We start from the raw sequence: 19880 nt of genomic DNA, 5'->3' as shown, positions 1-19880 counted from the left end.
TTGCGTGGGGTGTGGTGGAACTCGTGAAAAAAATAGATCCTCCTTTGCACGCTGGGAATCCCCCGCATCCACACAATATTTCTCTCCTGGACTCCATTGTGAGTGCTGTCTGTCTTCAGTAGCGAAAACCTTATTACGTCCTTTATCTTGGTGATTAAATAAAAATGAGCCAGTTCTACTTTTCAAAGTTTTTATTCCCCAAATGTATTTTTTGGCATAAAATAAAAATAACATCGTATGCAAATCAATTATAAAAACTGAAAGAGTTCGCATCATAAACCCCGTGTTATTAGTGGCGTATCTATTTACAAAGTGACACAATACAAAGCTTTTGAGAAAAGAGTAATAGACTGATGCACCATGTGGACTCCTTTGGGTGCAGAATCTCATTTGTTGCAATTAAAACAAAGTGGTGTTGGCTTCTAATGATCACAATGTAATGTTAATTATTATTATTAATAATAATACTAATAACAAACAACATGACATACTTTGTTCCTTTCAAATAATTGTTAAGTGCTGTCTTTATAATATTCCCTGTTTAAGTTATTATAATAGGTCGATGGCTAACATTTTCCCACGTGCTGCATATCTTTCTACTCAGAAATGAGAGCCCAAAGCGAGCACCTGCGGTGCACTACACCGTCATAAGTACTCGGTAGCTTTTTAACATGTAAAATAAAATCTCCACGCTCATAATATACAGTGATAATACCCCATATTTTTCACAAGCATAACTCAATGCGTAAACAAGATCTAGTTTTGAATTAATTCATTGCATTTGTCAGTGTTTATAACAATAATAATAAAAAGTTAAACACTGATAGGCTAAAAAAAAAAAAAAATTAAACAACTGCATCTGTTTTAATATTTTACCAGATCGAAAAACAATAATTAATTTTCTTAATATGTTTAAGTATGGAAATATAAAATATGCACCAATCTGTGTACATGTGTGTTGGGAAGTATTGTATAAAGTTTGAGAATCTTTGTATTCCGGTCAACGTTTCATAAATATAAGCTAAAAATACATTATTTATTAATTATTTATATACTTCAAGTATAGGCTTAATCATTCTGCACTCTTTTGTTTACTGTTTGGTACAACACTAAACGTTCTTGTAATAAACACCCAGTGTCCAGACACACGAGCATAATACAGATTTCCGTGAAATAAATCAGATATCCGTACAGGTAATTCCTTGCTTTTAATAAAAGTTGTGCAGTTGGTACAACCTTCTTGCAGAACCTTGTGACACCACAAACTGAACTCGTGAGGTCAATCCAGACAGAAGGGAGCTCGTGCTGTCCAATCACAGAGCTCCCACAGCCCCTGAACGTCCGGGTCTTCGACCAATCGGGAGGCGCAGCGCGGAGTCGGAGGGGACAGCCACCACAGATAAAATGTTTGACTTCCATCCATCCTCTCAAAGCATCCCCTCTATCCCCGCAGGACTGTTAGCGACCTGCACTCTGATTTGCACTCTTACCTTAGCCCACTCCGGCCTCTGGATACCAGTCAGCCACACTGAGGGGGCTCCACTGTTTGTCTTGTTGAGGCAACCTGTTACTCGAGGAAACGCAGGCTGCATCGCGTCTGTAGAGAAGGCGAAATATTACAACAAACAAAAGGGTATTTTGTGGGATTAAAAGCGAAACACAAAGGCAGCTTCGTGTTACCTGACAGAAAGTCAGGAATCATGACAGCGCTTGCAGGAGGGTTACCCAGGATGATGAGACCGACTCCTCACCAGAACTTCCCCCGGGGAGGATACTCTCTGGAAGGTAAGACCCCACCACCAGTTGCTGCTCCACTTTTCGATAACTTCAGTAAAGTTAAAAAACACGAGTTCTGAAACGATCTAAACCTGAAAAAAAATAGCCAATGAATAACGACTTGTTTAATCGTGTATGTTTTAAATAACCATTTATAAAACAATAGAAATCCCGGCTTGAGTCGTTACGGTGCCACATTATCTTTTTTTATGTAAATTGTATTTATTTAGTCTATAATTGATCGCTTTTTATGTTTTATAATCACATTAATTTGGCAAGACATGAGTGAAGATTTCTGGAAATAAATGTATTTTGTGCTGTCACGCGAGATGCAACATTATATTTCTTTAGGTCTGTTGGATTTTTTCCAGCCTGAATATTTTGCCTATAAAACGAACGATTTGTTTTATGTTAAATACGTTTGATCACACTTTAAAAGTGTAGCTATTCGCGGATAATAATCTACAAAGCTACTTTGCTACAGTTTGTAAGTTGTTTTCTTATCACTTAATATAACCAGCGTTCGAGTTTTGAAACCAACGAAACCAACATTGTTTTATTCTACAAGTTATGAGTATTTTATTAACTTAATGTCATGGACCTCTGTGCAGTGTCCACTCCGTTAGGACAGGGACGGGTGAACCAGCTCGGTGGTGTCTTCATAAACGGCAGACCTCTCCCCAACCACATCCGCCATAAAATCGTGGAAATGGCCCACCACGGGGTCCGGCCGTGCGTCATCTCCCGTCAGCTGCGCGTGTCCCACGGCTGCGTCTCCAAAATCCTGTGCCGGTACCAGGAGACAGGCTCCATCAGGCCGGGAGCCATCGGAGGCAGCAAGCCAAAGGTGAGACACATGTCCCGGTGCTATTTGTCTAAATTAATATACTAAAATGTGAGGAATTTGACCACCAATGTATCTTAAATTAAGAACAAGGTTGTTATGCGGTTTAAATGGCAGTCTCCACTGTTTGGGTGTGAACAACACAAGTTAAATCAGTTTGACTTGAAGATCCTCTTCTTTTGGAACATGGTGTTACAACTCTGTTTTTAACATATAATTCCAAACTTTATAATGTGGCAGTGTCTCACCTTTAATGAGACTATTAAATATAAAACAAGTGACAAACTGTTCTTCTCCTCTTTCTCCCATCAAAGCAAATCGCTTCTCCAGAGGTGGACAAGAAAATTGAAGAGTACAAGAGAGAAAACCCGGGCATGTTCAGCTGGGAAATCAGGGACAAACTTCTGAAAGATGCGGTCTGCGACAGAAACAACGTTCCCTCAGGTGGAGACAGTTTCTGAAGCTGGGACGCATAGAAAAAAACTGGCTAATATTTAATTAGCTTGTACAAATCAGACAGCATTTGTGAAAATAGTTTTTTTTAATGTTTTTGTATTCCTTTGCATGCAGTTTATTTTTGTATTAATGTGTAACATCAATAGTAATTTCTATATCTATCTGTATTTATTTTTGTTTCACATTCTTTTTTGAAGTGAGCGCCATAAGTCGCATCATGCGGTCTAAATTCGGTGGAGGCGGTGATGACGATGAGGAGGATGATGAAGTAGTAAAGAGGGAGATGGAGGAAAGCGAACCACGGACTAAACACAGCATCGATGGCATTCTGGGAGACAGATGTAAGTGCAGCGTTATATATTTATTTTTTCTACAACAAGGGACATCTTTGCTGTGTGCTATAGGATCCAAAAATATGTTCAACTGATCTGGTTATGGATGGTTGATATTTGGTTGTCGGTCTCATCTTGGACGGAACAGTTTTACGACAATAGTTTTATAATAACACACACGAAAATTAAAATCCAAAGAGCACTAATGTAGCAAGAATTGTAACCTTATTTGTTTATATGGAATTTATATAAATGGCCACCCCTGTTTATTATGGACCTGCACAAAAAAGTTAAATACATAAGTTCCAGGTGTTTACGCATGCGTTTAGGCCTTCACGTTTTAACAATAAGGGCATAGATTTTTTTTAAGTGGATAATCAAACATTTGTCTAACTTCCAAGCCTGAGAAACTATTTTTTACGCACAATCGGACACTTGAGGATGAACTTCAGGGGACAAAGCATGGAGAGTCCATTGAAACCCACACCTCAGTTTGACGAGCACAAAAGCCAAACTCCAGTGAGCGGCTCAGTGGTGTACAAAAAGACGCCAGGGCCTTTCAAAATGGGGAAAGAAAGGGAGAAAAAACTGCGCTGACAAAAGGCCGGGAGAGGACATTATGAACCCGCAATGAGCGATGAATTATTCAGGGACACCAATGGGCCCAGAGCGACCTGGTTTATAGACTGCTCAAAAAAGTGCCACTTCTTGGGGCTTTTCCCCACTGTTTACAGTTTGTCATTCAAAAAAGATGAGAAAAAAACAGCTCGGGCTTTAGACAAACACCTGTTGATTTACGACCTGTTGTGGTCTAAGGATGTTGCCGCAAAAGGAAAAGGTTGCTGTTGGAGACATAATGCGGTTTGGAGTTAATTATTAATGACTTGTCCTTTGGAAACAATGGTGTTTGGAAATATCAATGATTGTTGCGCGGATTTGTTTATTATTTCGTTGTTGTTTGTTTAGATTCGTTTTTACTGTTACATTTTAAGTTAACAGAAAGAAAAAAAAGTTAACGCATTTGGCACCATGGCAAAAGGCTCGTGATTTTTCCCTGCACTGTGTTAAATTCGCGTTATTAAATTGAACGGTATACCGTTACTTTTGCGCAAGGAGCTTTTGTCACAGTCTTTGCGCAGTGAGTGTGACGCCTTCAGCCAGTGAGCGCAGGGAAACCCTTCTCTCCACTAGATTAAATCCAAACCTTTTATTTCTCTCCACTTTCATCTCAGACAGAGTCCGCCCCTTTCCTTTCAGCCTAGGGCGCACACATTCATGCAATATCTGTGGGCACTTCCCTCTCCCTCTTCCAGGCGAGACACTTCTCTAATACTGATCAGCCTGTTGACTTTTCTAACTTTTAAAACGCATATAGCCTACTGCAAAGAACATTTCAAAACAAATAATATATTAATTAGGATGCACCCACAGCCTTTTCTAACATCCTCTGTAGAGTTAATTGTGTTAGTATTTTGGATGCAACGTTGAAAAAAACCAACATTGAGCAATTTTTTTTTAATCTTCAATTTATAATTTTAGGCTGATATGAATTTTGTGAATGAAAACAACTAACATTAGCCTTTTTCACATCAAATGGTTGACATTCTACATGCAAACAGCTCTGAGGAACTTTTCCCCATTGATATACAGAACAGCACTATTTCATTCTTGTGTCTCTTTGTGGAAGTAGTTGTTGTTTTTCCCTTTTATAGCTCTTCATTAGAATGTGAAAAGGGAGGTTTGGGGACTGAGAGAGTGTCTTCTGGCCAAATATTGATTAAGTAGGTGTTTGCAGAGGCTATTGTTGTGGTGGAGAGAGGCCTGTTGCTCTCTGCCCCTTTCTCCTCTACTACTATTGTTGTCTTTCCTTAAGTGCTAAGATCAAAGCTGACTCATTTAGATTTATTTGTCTGGGAAAAGGACTGCTTAGGTTTGTGGGATAAAGTTTACTGAGCTGCCCCAGGTCTGCATGGCATTAGCAAGTGGCTAGAGCATTGTGGGAAAAGGATGTTTGCTGGGATGAATCTGAAGCTAAGTTGTTTACATCTCTTTTATCTGTTGAGTTATGGACGAAGAATTTACTCTGGTTTAAACAGTTTTTAACCGCAAGTTGAGCTCCCACTTGACAACAATTATGTCTGCCATTTATCGCATTTGCCCAACAAGCAGGAGAATATCAAACTCTCTGGTCTCTGGTGTATAATTTTAACTTGAAGATTAAACCCAGAAATTGTCTCTGTAATTTTTATTTGAAGACTAAACAGTCTCAAGTAATTGTTTTCTGCCATAAGTGGCATTGAATTAATTGATAGCATCCTTGCTTCCATTTTTTACCGTTGGCACTTTAGCCTCATTTAACTAATTAAAGTAACCAAAGTCATGAAAGAGGAGTAGCCACTCTCGCAGGATTCATTTATGGCAGTGGGGGTGAAAGGGAGAAAGAAGGAGAAGAAAAAGAAAGCTCAGAAATACAAACAGTCAAAGGGGTAACTTCTCTTTAAAGGGAATCCTGCGGTGCCAAATTGAATGAGCCCAGTTCTTTCAAATCTGCCATGGTGAACGCAGTCAACATGTAATAATTGGTTTCATTGAGGTGCATTCCAACAATCTGCTGCCATTCTCCTGCCTCTATTGTCTGGAGGCAGGCAAATAGCCAGAGGGACAGGAGGAATCAAGTGCTGACAAAACATGAAAGATTTAGCTGCTTTTGTCAGAGGAGCTGAGTAGGACTTTGTTTGTGTAAATAAACTGGGTAACTGGCTCCCTGTGACGTTGGCATGGATTTAGAGTGAAGGAAATTCAGAGAGTAATGAGAGCAGAAAAATCATATTTGTGTTGGAGATTTGACCATATTTTCGAACATTTTAAAAGTGTTTGTAATAAGAATTTCCGAAGGGGAAAATGATGACGGTAGCAAACTTCCACATGCAGCTACCACATTCGAGCTAATCTAATTTAAAAGTTTCATAACCCACATTCTCACGAGTAATCTAGGAATATAAACATATACATTTCTCTCACACGCAGAGAGCAATAGCAACAGAGCAGCACGGCAATAACCCATAACTGTAAACAGAGAGATAGATGTTGAATTTCTACAACTTGTGTCTTCGTCAGGGGTCCTCGCATTTCCACTGTAAATTGAGTTAAAGATTGGAGGTTTAGGGGAGACAGAAGGCTTCATCGCAACCAGAGGAATGTCTGCTACAGCCACATTTCCATTTTCCTGGAGGGCTGCATAATGTAGAGTTTTATATGTGGGCCTCACTCTATGTTTTTCTCTTTTTATAATGCTAACCCACAGGATTTTGTATATATGTTTTTAAAGATTGATAGATAAATAGATAGATTGATAGATGGATAGATAGTTCCTAACCCCTTGTTTCTCTCCCCCTTTTCAAATATCAATACTCAACACTTTTACCTTCTGTGTTGGCATCACTCTCAAGGCTCTGTCTTTCTCCCCAAAAAAAAAAAAAGAAAGAAAAAATCCACACTGGCTGATCTGCAACTGAATGCAGACTCTATGCTTCATTAAAGCCTCTTTCTCTGTTGGCACCCACATTGTGATCCTCCAATATTAATTCAAAGGACAATTAATGAATGCAGGCCAACTTTGAAGTAATGGGCCGGGGTCCTGCCCTGAGCCGGCCCCTCGGCGCTGATGTACTCTCCACATTCTCCCCACTAACCCCAAAGACACTGTGAAGTGACTGAAAGAGAAGCAGTGAGCAATAGAAGGTCAAGGAGAGGAGCCCCAGTAGAAAAAGAGCTCTCTATTTCCTTGGAAGTATTAGCCAAGCAAAACTCTGTGATGGGGAGGATAAAGGAGTGTGAAGAGAATAGGGTCGGGGGCGAGGGGACTCTGCAAAGAGGAACACAATGGGATAGTTAATTGAGTAAAGCCAGACAGCGTTGTCAATCACTTAACTTTGTTTAGCCTCAGTTCTTGTGGAGCTGTTTCGTCCAGCACATTGCACATTATAGACACGCCAGCACAACTCTGTTTCTGATTTGATTAATGTCCCCTTTTACCTCTATAAATAAATAAAAACCTCAGACAGCAGACGATTAAGGATAACAAATATAACAAAAATATATGTTTTTAAGTTATAACTTTTATGTCTTACATTTGTCCAAACACAGGCTTTAAAATGACAATAAAAGTTTAAAATGTACACTTAAAGCTCATAAAACCAATAGAAGTACACCTTCAATTGGAGACTTCAAGGTAGTGTGGAATGTAAGGATGTGTGAGTTGTGTTGCAGGGTCACTGGTAAGGGTGCCATGCAGAAGCTGTGAAAGGTCAGGGGCTAACCGAGGGTCACTTGACTGTTAAAACTATCAGGGCCCCAGGAAAAGGAGGTTACAATAATGTTTGGGAAAAGATGACAACGGACCATCTCCATAAAATCACATCAGTGAAGCAGTGTTATTGAACCTTCCCTTTTAAGATGGGACAGCTCTGGTCTGCTGTGTGAATTATAGCACAGGTTTTTCTGTTTGGAGAGCTGGTTCTTCTGATTGAGGTGATTGGTTTGGTTGTCTGAGTGTCTGTCTAAACGGGGTCTGCTGGTTAGTGTCCGTCTGACTGGAACGTGCGGCAGACTGGCCTGTTGCTTCGTCCCTGCGTGGGTTCTGTGCCGTTGCTTTGTCCGGGCCCCGAGGGTGGAAATGCCACCGTGAAAACCGTCACCTAACGGCACCACGGTGGAACTAAATAATAAACACTGCACACTGGGAACACATAATGGCCATGAAGGGCCATTTGTGGCTTTTTGTCACGTCACCAATATTAGACTGAGATGCATCTTTCAAAGTCATATCGCCAGCTCTTTCTTTGTCCGTTAAGTGCCAACCTCCTGTGCGTATTCACTCCACTTTTTCTGTCCATCACATCATCATCTCCGTCTCTCTTTCTATATATCTGCCCCCCTCCTTTTCCCGAGCAGCTGCAGGATCCTGGGGGCTCTTTAGCAAGTCAAGTGAGCAGCCCACTCACTCCCATTTTTCCCTTAACTGTTAACCCCAGCTGAGCCCATAAGCTGTCAGTTAACTATTCTTTTCCTCCAGTGCATCTGCTCGCTCTGGCTCTATGTAGCATGCCACTATTTTATTCAGTGGCCCACTCACACTATGCTCTGTGGCCTGAAAGGGCTAGATCTACTTCCCTGGGCAAATAACTAGTTCATTTGTCTCTTCTGCCCTTTGTTTTGTGTTGCGAACACATGTCAGTAGCTCAATTACCTTCTCTATTAACTGCCCCTGGAGGAAGGGCTAGCCAACCCCTACCAAGACAAGGCTATAAACTGCCCCATATGCTCCGCTTCTCCTTCTCTTTCACACTCCGGCTCTTCATCCCTGTCCCTTCCTACCATTTCTCTACCTTTCCTTCCATTAACTTGCTCATTTTGCTTCCTTCCCCATTTCCATATTCTCTCTGTCGCTCATTCATGTTTTTGCCATTTCAAGCTACATATGTGAATTTGTGTGTGCATTTATGGGTGTGTGCGTCTTTGCATGTCTCTTCATATTAACATCTCTTGAACGGATGGAAGGAGGGGGCGAATGCTTGGCAAGAAGAGTCCTGGCTGATGTATACTCCGCGGTAAACAAGAGCAGTCTTTATTCTCGCTGTTGGACTCCTCACTCGTTTTTGTTGGCCTGTTATAGGCTGAACTGCTGCAGGTGAAGCTAATAGAACTGGACGTTCCCAAAGTTCACATCTTGTGACCCTCTGGGGTTTATCTTCCCTGCTTGTCAGTCTCCTCTCTTGATCAATAAATGGTTCTGTTAACCTTAAGCGGTTGGTCGGTAGCACTGCCTTTTCCCCGCTGGTCTTTGGCTTTGTATATTTGTGTGTGCACATACACAGCTGTAAGCGTACCTCTTTAATTACATTTACTAATCAGGGAAATAAACCTGTTGAATTCACTTGTTGAATACACCACTCTAAACTATGTGAAACAAATCACGCTCAATCCAATCTGCTATTTAAATTAGCTTGTTATTAGTGTATTCATCTACATCTCACTTTGTTTTGAAATACATGTTTTATGGCCAACTCTCCAGCAGCCCCAATTTCCGCTTGAGGGATAATAATCTATCTTTCTATTAAGATTCTTGTCAGGGCCACGGGCAGACTGTGAGCGGCTATGGGGTATTTTCAGCTCCCTAGTGCTTTAGCTGCAGCGTAAAATTTGATTTGGGGTGTTTAAGTAAGGAGGTCGAGGCCTCCCTTTGTGTGTTTTAGTATCGTCCTCTGCCGTTTGTCGTGGGGAATGTGTGGGAACAACCCTCTCCGAGTCCGCTTTTGCATCGGCGTGCCTTAAAAATCGATCCACAGCAGCGTAGGAGCCTTGTTTGAAGATGTCAAAGTAGTGGATGCAGCGGCGGGTGAGCACACAGAAACAGAGAAGTGAAGTGAATGGATGTGATGGAAGGGACAGGTCTGCTTTTATGAATGACCAGCACCCCCATTCTCCTTAGCTTGGCACCCCACTCCCCTTCCCCTGCATCTTCTTCAGGTGCCTTCAGCCTCCCATCTCCTCTCCATGTCAACCTCTTCAACTCCCCCATCCCCCCGGCTCTGTGCCCCTCAGGCCGTGGAGGGAGGGGATGAAGGGGTGCTCCCCTGCTGTGCCCCTCCACAGCCCCCAGTGGCCCTTCTCTGGACCCCTTTGTGCCCCCCCTTTTCCCCTCCCACCCTTCATTCCCCCACTCAGCCCCTGGCCTTACAGCCCCCATCTCACCCTACAACCCCCCCCGCTCTCCCCTGCTGGGCAGGTGACAGACCCCTGAATGCGGGCCCGGGCGTCCCTGATGGCTCCTACAGATGGAGCGTGGTAATCGGTCCAACAGAGGCCTGCCACAGGCTTTCCCCTGCTAAGATACAAAGGCCTGGCCTCATCACTTCCAAAAAAAAAGACAGCGAGTGTGAGAGGAAGAGAGCAAAAGAGAAAGTGCAAGCCAGAGGATGACAAAAGCAACAATGTCATTTGCCATTAAGGGAGAGTCTGTGACGGAGTGTTTTCTCTGTAGTTACTAATAATAAAAACAGGGAGGGGAAAAAGAGAGGGAAAGACAGAAATAAAGCGGGCAAAGGAGGAGAGACCCACCCCCACCCTGCAGTTAACATGAGTTACAGTGCCATTGGGGAGCTTTCTCCTCTCAGGAGTTTTATGAGCCCTCCTTCCCTCCCTTAGGAATCTTTTCGTTTCTGCGCCGTCATTGGTTCCCTGTCTTTTCCTTTCTCTTTCTTTCAACATCATTAAAATGGTAATGACATTGCATTTAACTTTGCTTGCTGTTTCCTAAAATCTGTTCTAGTTATGTTTATGTGCTGATTATTAGAAGTTTTACTTGCTAATCCAAACAACATTGATGTTTAAAAATCTGCTTACAGAAAAAGTATCAAGTGTTCCTGCTGTGTGGCCTTCTCCTCATGGCAGTGGTTCTATAAAATGAGCTCCAACTGCTCTCAAGCCACATCCTTACCTAAACAAACCACATCCCAAACTCTCAGAGCACGTTCCAGGAGTATCTTAGCTTGAAGCCAATCCTCTGTGAGACTTTATGTCAGCGTGGCGCCCTTGGTTCAAATGTAATAAAGAGCTCTTCGCATCAGAATCTTGTGTGCTGGCGGGCCGAAGCACAGCAGCATTCCCAGGGAGCAAATCCGTGTGTAATGCCTGGTCAGACACACACTGGCAACCGGCACAAACATTTCCTGCTTGGCTCCAGAGGCTCCAGAGGCAAGGGGAGATCCCTGATACCCCCCTCCTTGTCTGACTCGGCACTTTTTAATTAAAGCTTTAAATCTGGAGGGCAGAGAGAGAATGAGCAGTCTGGGGCAACAGGCGAGCTTCAGTCCTCTGCTGAAGCCTTTCTGTTGCCTACACCTGTCTCTCTGCTTTTGGGGTCTCTTATTTTCTTTTCTTTAGCGTAGGTGCTAGCTGCATAGTGTCAAAAAGGTGCAGTGAACCTTCCTCATGAGAGGTCCCTCTGGGGTGGATTTGGGAGTGGATTCCAACTCTTTCTGTCTTGTGTCCATCTGTGTTTGACACATTGTCATAGGCCGCGTTCATTGAGTGAAAGCTCACAGCCGAGACGCAGCAGATGCATGTTTGTGAGTGCGAAGGACTGAGAAAGAGATGGGGGATTGCAGACATGTAATGGCCGACAATGGCAGGCTGTCACGCTAGTTTACGGAGCCTAATCATTTCTTAATAGATGGGAAACCTCCCCCCGAAAGGCAGAAAAAGTCCTCTGTCTCTACTCTCAGGCCTTCATTGATTCCCCTCTTCTGCTGAATTAGATCCCAATGGCTGTCTCCAAGTTACCCAGTCGCTCTCTCCTGCCCTCAACTGAACAAACAGATTAAGAAGCACCTGCAAAAGGCTGCCTTTTCTTTACTATGGGACCCTATCGGCGCAGCGCACAGCATGGCTAAGACTGAGAGAGACACAGTGTCCCAGGGAATAGAAGCCCCAGAGGGATCTAGCCCTCTTTAATCCATGTTCAAGCAGCCTCTGGCTTTTGATCCCCTCAGGCACCACTGAGGAGTTTAAGGAAGGACACAATCCAAATCTGCTCTGTACAATGTGTTACACTCAGCAAAACCCTTTGTCTCCAATCTGTCCCTGCTTAGTATTTACCCCTGGGTTTTCTCAGCCTCATTCCCTTGAATGTAGAAGTAACAGTGTGTTTGTTTTTTCAATTCCAGCCAGTCACTCGGACGAGGGCTCAGACGTGGACTCTGAGCCAGGCCTGCCTCTGAAGAGGAAGCAGCGTCGCAGCCGCACCACCTTCACAGCGGAGCAGCTGGAGGAGCTGGAGAGGGCCTTTGAACGCACCCACTATCCCGACATCTATACACGGGAAGAGCTGGCTCAGCGGGCCAAACTGACGGAGGCTCGAGTTCAGGTTAGACAAATGCACAGACTCTCTCTTGACAGCAAAGATATGTGTCGATCTGTCATGGATATGTGTCTTGTGGGTGTTAAATTGCCATGGGTTGTTGCCACACATTCCTTACAGCTATTAGACATGTGTCCCCCTCGACCCCACGCTTGACCCCCCTTCTACACATGCATAGACACAGACAAACTCAAGTACACTGCACCCACTGTGTATGAAGACGGCTTACTATTTTTGTCAGACACTCTACAAAAAGATCTATGTTTAGATCTTAAAATAGATGTCTGATTTAGATAGTGTGCTAATATAGGCTTTAACAGCTGTTACCCAATGAACCCATTAACTTGCAGTAGCACACAAAGATGTAATGTCTGTGGTTTCACTGCACACTCCAGATGTTTAGATCTCTATCAGTTTAGCCCTTTAATGGGTCAGAGAGGCCCCATACCCACACACACACGCACACACATATTCAAAACACCATGCCCTCTTAAATATATGTACTGTACAATTAAGATTATTCTATCAAGTTAACATATAAATCAAACTAAAACCACTTATTTCTGTTCTCCTTTCAGGTGTGGTTCAGCAACAGAAGAGCTCGGTGGAGGAAGCAAGCAGGAGCCAATCAACTGATGGCGTTTAACCACCTTATCCCCGGTGGTTTCCCTCCGTCAGCCATGTCGGGCCTGCAGCACTATCAGCTTTCCGAGAGCCCCTACACTCCCACTTCTATATCTCAAGGTGGGTTTAGCTGAACACACCCAAACATACTTAATGTTTATGTTTTTACATTTTTTTATTTATACAAATCTGATGACACAAATTCTAAAATGATCTTATAAAAACAGCCAAAGTATATCGAATCAAACCATATTTTGATATTAAAGTATAATTTTTAATTCCCTTCAGCGTCCGAGCAGCCCAGTACCGTCCACAGACCGCAGCCCCTGCCCCCAACATCCGTGCATCAGAGTGGGCTTGGTTCCTCGGCCGGCTCCCAGGATGGAAGCTCTGCGTACTGCCTGTCCTCTGGACGTCACGGGTTCTCAGGATACTCGGACAGCTTTGGGAACCAACCAGGACACACCAACACTGTCAACACCGCCATCGGAAACAGCCTATCACCACAGGTTCGTCTCCTTTATTAAAATACAACATTAAATAGAAACACACAAAACTGTGAATGTCGGCCTCCATGCACATACTCTTATACACACATAGAATCTGCCTCACACACACACCAGGAAAGGGGACATTAATAGTTCTTCACGGTGTTTATGAGGCGCACCATATGGAAGGATAATGATACACACAAACACACACTGTGTGTGACCCAGGAGGTGTCATTCCGGTGACATTGATGAAACCTTGTTAGGCCAAGAAACACGGTAGCTTTTCATTTTTATTTATTCTGATGGGCTGTTTGATGAATTTAAAATGTGGCAAACGTCAGTCTTTGGGGAGGGAAAGGGACCAGACATGAGGAAGGATGTATGGATGTCGACGATGACACAAATCAAAACTGAAAAGACAATTATGGTCGATTACACAGTCATCAGTGTCCATCACTGGCTCCCTACCAGCTCAGAAGATGGACTAACAGGCGGAAAACGAGCTTTTAACCGCCACAAAGGGTGGCCGGCCCTCATGCAATGCATGCTGGGTACTAATACCCATGAGAGAGATTCTCAGACTCCTGTCAGGCACAGATAAAAAACAGCCTCAAGCAGGATAGTTTGTGAATGCCTGAGGATGTATATATATTGGGGGGAAAAGAAGATCTTTGTTGTGTCTGCCAGGGTGCACGGTCAGAAAGTGGTCGGTGGCACCATTGAGGCAGAGTATAATTAATGGCTTTGATATATGAGCTCTAGTTAAGGAATGGATTTTGTTGTTTCCCCCTAAAAAAATAGCCACACTTTTAAATCATTATTCTTTCTGGATTTTGTATTTTTTTTTCAGTGGCAAAAGTATAGAGAAACATGGGAGGGTGAAGATGACATGATGAAGGTTGTGAGCGACAGTGGTTTATGGTTTTAATCGTAGCATAATTAGCTATCTTGTAACCTGCTAATAGCTGCTATCCTGTAAGTGAGTGCATATCCTTGGTGTGAGTCGACACATCCACGGGGTCACTTTAACTCCAATAGAAAGGCCAAAGGTGCTGTGGCCTCATGGATGGTTTCAGCATTAACCTCAGTGGGCAGCTCCGCACACAGTGGACATCTCATCTTGCGCGGGGACCTCGGCAGGCCTGGAATGTTGTCTCCGTCTGGAATTGCAATCACAGAATGTTCCAGTGTCTTAATTGATTGGAATGAAGTAATCTATCCCCTCGTAACAAAGTGTGTAATTTATGCAAATGACTCACTTTGTTGGCTAATTTGTTTTAATTCATGTATTCATTGCAGCTGTTTGAATGTATATTGCAATACAGTTTTCTCCATTTCAGACGAGGATAGAATTAATTCCCTGATTTTAACTTAATAAGAGGGAGGAAATGAGGATTGATTAAATTCTCTGACATTGATGGTTAATACATGAAGACCTCTCTGCACTTAGAAAACTTTACAGCTTCAATTTCCTCCACTAGCTTCGCAGCTTGGTTTATGTTGTGTGAAATTATTTCTGGAATTATTGGACTATCTGCATTTTGAATCAGTCTATTAAAGCTACTCAATCTACTTCTGTATCCATAAGGAGATTCAGAGGTTCAGTTAACTCCAGACACGGTCACATTTGAGCGCCATGCAGTTTTGATATGGATAAGGTTGACTTTAGATAGGGGATATTGTTGTCGGAGCAGTTAGAGCTGTATTTGGAGCTTCAGTCAGGCCAGAGGTTTCCCTGTGGTGCGGGGTCTCTGGCGTCTCACCGCTGATCTGATGCATACCAAAGGAACCCTTTCTCACCAAGCAAGCGAGCGGCCGGGGATTTGCACCCCCCTGAGACCTAATCCCCGGAACAACCTCAAAACAGACACCATCAGGAACTGCTGCCGTTTCAGTTGCAGACAGAGAGTGCATGAACGCATGAGCGTGTAGATAGACACAGACCCTCTGACACAGGCATGCACTCTCTCATACACACACATAGCAAACATGTATGGAGTTTGAAGTAGTGTGGCTAAACATCACCTACTAAAGAGGAAAACCATAAAACATATTTAAGTGTGTGTAGCAATAATGTCATTTTCTGATACTTCAACTGTTAAGGCAGCAGGGAGATTTATGAGTAACTGAATTGAATTTGTATTTTCTGGAGATCATGCACCATCATTTTAGAAATACTCACATTGTAATGGAGTATTTAAACGGTATATCACAAATTCTTAACAGGAAGATAAATGAATGTTCGTGGTAGGCCACATTAATTTGTTCCTCAGATGTGTGAGGTCAGATAACTCTGACAGAAAACTGTAAATTACCTACATTAAAGAGTCCTGTGTGTTCATGTGCATGTGTGTGTGCCAGCTGGCTGTCAGTCGGGAAAGCCTTATTTTAATATTACTCAGAGATAGTTATTCTAGAATTTATTTTTAAATAAAAACTTTTAAGGTTATTTTCAGTGCATTTTGAGTTGGATTTAGATTTATTTTTCTTTCCTACATGGACTGTAACTCTTGTTCTCTCTTTAACTTAACTTTTTAGACATTTTTGTGACTTTGCTTCTCACGCAAACCTATGTGCAGCTGTTCACGATCTATCACTGATACCCCTACACCCCTGACATCAGATCAGAGCAAAAAATGCTTATATTACACATGAACGCGCGCACGCACACACACACACACACACACACACACACACACACACACACACACACACACACACACACACACACACACACACACACACACACACACACACACACACACACACACCTACTGTTAAATACACAACTCCACACATAGCAGAGGTAGCTCTCACACACAAACACGCTCTACTCCTCGTTCCCACGTACCCTTTGGCCTCTTCACCCTGGCCTCACTAGGACACGGTGATTTTGGGGCATCAAGAGAGAGGGAAAAACAGACAATAAGAAAACAGACACAATACATCAGGGGACACACACAGCATTTTTGAATTCTGGTTGAAAGGTATCACATTCTAACAAAAGTGTTGTTGAAATATATATCTTATGTTATGTAAAATAAGCCAAATTCAAATTTTTATTTCTTTTTTTTAATCAATTTCTTTTGTAACACAATGCTAGAAGCATAGCAGCATTATGATAAGAACAATTTAAGTGAAAAAATACCTTCTCCATCCATACATTTGAAAGAATTATTCTAACAGAAGCCACTAGTGAGCTAAAGGATTGAAGTCTTTAGCCACCATCAGCTCCCCAATCAGTCAAGCAAAGTAAAGGGAAACCACATGTGTGAGGGAAGCCAGTAATAATGTATTTCTGAAAATGAACAAGGAGAGGGTCTACACTTTGGGCCACCCGAGTCGGTTGGAAAAGTTGATTGAATGGTTATTTTTCAGTGAAGAACTTTGCCATGTATTTCTCATTTTGAATCAATTATTCAATTAGTTCAATAAGTGTGTTACTTTGTGATTTTCTAGTCCAACCCCCTAACTCTTCCTCCATTTCCCCCCTCAGGTAATGGGCCTATTGAACCCGGGTGGAGTGCCACATCAGTCCCAGGGTGACTTCGCCCTCTCCCCGCTGACCGGAGGCCTGGAGCCTAACGGTGGCATGGCTGCCAGCTGTCATGGCTCCCAACGCTTGGAGGCTCTACCAGGCCTGACCAGTATGCCCAGTCTGCCCAGCACCCAGTCTTACTGCCCACCTTCATACACCACCCAAGCCTACGCCATGGACCACCACCCATCCTACCAGTATGGACAGTACAGCCAGAGCAAGGTATGCTTGAAAACTTCATTCTTTACTAGTGATGCATTCACAAACATAATACAAGTTCAATCACAAAAATAATGGAGATATGGTGAAAGGTAAACCCCATTAAGCCGATAGTATTTCAAATGCATGTTTACTAACACATTGACACAATTTCAAAAAAAGAAGGTATTAGAAAATAACACTTACAACGTACAAAAGAAACGTAACTAAGACTTTAATAGCGATCAACCTTAAGTACTTAATGGTCCAAAAACATTTAATCAGTCTACATTTTAACATAAATATTTTAAATACAATAAATAGAGCCAATTAGATAACTTTCAGATTTCAGAGTATCTAATTGAGAAGTCCCCAGCTGTTTGGTTTCTAAACTGGAATTCAAAATGATCTATACTTGATTAGAGGTTATGTGCCTCTATGAAGTCTTTCTCTGTCTATGTGATTTAGTTTATGTTTTCTATCTCACAACCCAAGCTAATTGCGCAGAGCCCTCTGATGAGTGAGCTTCTCAAATCACCCTGCGCTGTGCTGAAATTACATGTATGTTAGAGCCAGGTTACCTCAGTTTACATTACCATCATCGACAATCCACGTGGCCTGATGCAGAGGCATGTCCGGGTCACATCCCAACACACACATTTTCACTCACTGTCCTTTCATGACCCCATATGATGAGCTTGCCCATCAAACCCCCGGTATAGCGCACCTAGCCATGTAATGACCTCTGTGTAACAAAGATAGCCGCCCCAAATGAAAGGAGCCACTTCCCAAAGCGTGTTTGACAGGAGGCAGGGGAGAGCGCGGTGTGTTTCTGGGGCTGATCTGAGCTACACTACCACATGTTGACCGGCCCATCAGTGGCAACATCTTGATGTCATTAATTTAGCCGGTCCTGGGAGAGACCGAATTTTGGGGGTTTGAGGAAATGTGTGTGCCTGTGTGTATATGTGAGCGCATGTATGTATGTGTATGTGTATAAAAGGAGGCTCTTTAGCAGGGGGCGATTATGGCCCTTGGCAGGCCAGGATTAGAACCATGTGTCCTACTGGAGGTCAGATTTAGAGTTGTTATTGATCAGTGCTGCAGAGCTACAGATCCAGGCTAAGGCTCTGTCTCAGGATAGTTTTACCCACCACATTAAGTTCAAAGAATGTCTAAGAAGATTCCCAAAGCTATTCACCAGTTTTATTATTTAACCTAGGACCCCAGTTTCCATTCTCACCTGCTCCCATGCGCTCTTAAAAATATCATCCTTCTTTCACAGTATTACACCTCTCACTTAAGTTCACGTCGCACACATATTGCTATATTAACCAACAGAGAATGTAAGCATTTGAATTAGAGAATGCAGCGAATCTCTTTAACGCTGCTCCTGTCTTTCCTTGTTGTCCTCAGGTGCCTTTCATTATATGAAGCCCCCAACATGGCCTGAACAGGAGTCTTCCCTGACATTCACCGCCAGAGAACACCCCCACCCGCTGCCTTTTGCCTAACCGCCCCTGCCCCGAGGACACTAAGAGAGCGGACGGGTGGGTAAAGGGATTGAGATGTTCTAGTCCAGCAAGGGAAGCAGTTGAGATGAAGGTGGTGGCGATGGAGGGGGTTGACTGGAATAATTAGGACCAAAGGCGCAGCCTCTCCTGTTACCTGGCAATCGCTTTGCTTTTGTGTCACGCTCCAAGGACCAAGCGCGGCTCGTTGTCCATGCCTAAATAAGAAGAAGAAGAGGAGGAAAAGTGGAGGTGGGGGGGGGAGGAAAGTAAATACATTCAAGATTCTGTATTTGATTTTTGTAATAAGTGCCAGAGAGGGAGGTGGACTTTGGAAGCCCCCTGTGCTCCTGGGGTCCAACTTGATAGGGGAGGGGCATAGTCTTATGGTTTTCAAAAGGCTGTATGGTGATAACATGTTGTGCTCAGCCACAATGTTCTTCTAACGGTCCCTTCATCACAGTGTCTTAGAAAAAAAATATTTCCTGTACATTGAGGCTTGTTTAAGACTTTAAAAAAAACGATTACGCCCGGGGAAAAAACAGCTGAAAGGCATAAATGGAGGGCGAATGGAGTCATAGTGAAACCACTGCAACCCAAAGAAAGTGCAATACATTCATACCTCATGTGATGTAAATTAACACGGATCAAATGTCCCTGATAATACCCTCAGAAAATATGCTCTCTTTTTAATGTCATTCATTTTGGGTTGTGTGCATTGATCAATCAGGGGAAATCATCAAGTGATGAGAAATAGCAAATGTAGTCGTGATGTCATTAAGCCAACAAATTCTCTGCCAGTGAATACATTATTCAGTTTGACAGTTAATTTTTTATTTTTTATTTTTGCATGTGTTAAGTTAGTTTTCACCAGGAACTTGCAAACATTAGTTCCATTTCTTATTTATTTAGCATTGTTCAAGTGTTATGTCTCTTCTGTGTGTTTTGTATAAAGTGCTCTTAAGTCTTACACAATGTTCCTTATACATGTTTTTTCTTTTGTATAATTTCCATTTCCATTGATGTAAAATGATTTTGTTGTAAGAAGTTTTGTGTACAATACAGCACTATTTACTATTTATAATAAACTATATAAAATTGTACAAAGTTATGATTTTGAGTGTCATTAATGGGATTCTGAATAAATGGGATTTTATTTCTAGCATTTATAGACTCAACATGACTCAACA

At 42.6% G+C, this 19880-nt stretch overlaps 1 protein-coding gene across 2 annotated transcripts; it reads left to right on the top strand.

Annotated features, from left to right (window-relative positions):
* Positions 1-1444: 1444 nt before the first annotated feature.
* On the top strand, positions 1445-18920 carry pax3a (paired box 3a). 2 transcript variants are annotated; one of them, XM_010795324.1, is made up of 9 exons: positions 1445-1785; positions 2388-2623; positions 2935-3064; positions 3274-3417; positions 12135-12334; positions 12907-13072; positions 13241-13461; positions 16940-17203; positions 18596-18920. In XM_010795324.1, exons 1-9 carry the CDS (start codon positions 1701-1703, stop codon positions 18611-18613), a joined length of 1464 nt encoding a protein of 487 aa, XP_010793626.1. In that variant the 5' UTR covers positions 1445-1700; the 3' UTR covers positions 18614-18920. The 2 variants fall into 2 exon arrangements, with proteins under 2 accessions (XP_010793626.1, XP_010793627.1); XM_010795325.1 differs by lacking the exons at positions 12907-13072; positions 13241-13461; positions 16940-17203; positions 18596-18920 and having other exon boundaries at positions 12139-12277.
* Positions 18921-19880: the final 960 nt, after the last annotated feature.

This window comes from Notothenia coriiceps, unplaced genomic scaffold, assembly GCF_000735185.1.
Source record: "Notothenia coriiceps isolate Sejong01 unplaced genomic scaffold, NC01 NC01_scaffold00037246, whole genome shotgun sequence".
NCBI lineage: Eukaryota > Metazoa > Chordata > Actinopteri > Perciformes > Nototheniidae > Notothenia > Notothenia coriiceps.
The sequence above is the reverse complement of the archived record's forward strand: the minus strand, read 5'-3'. Positions and strand labels throughout refer to the sequence as shown.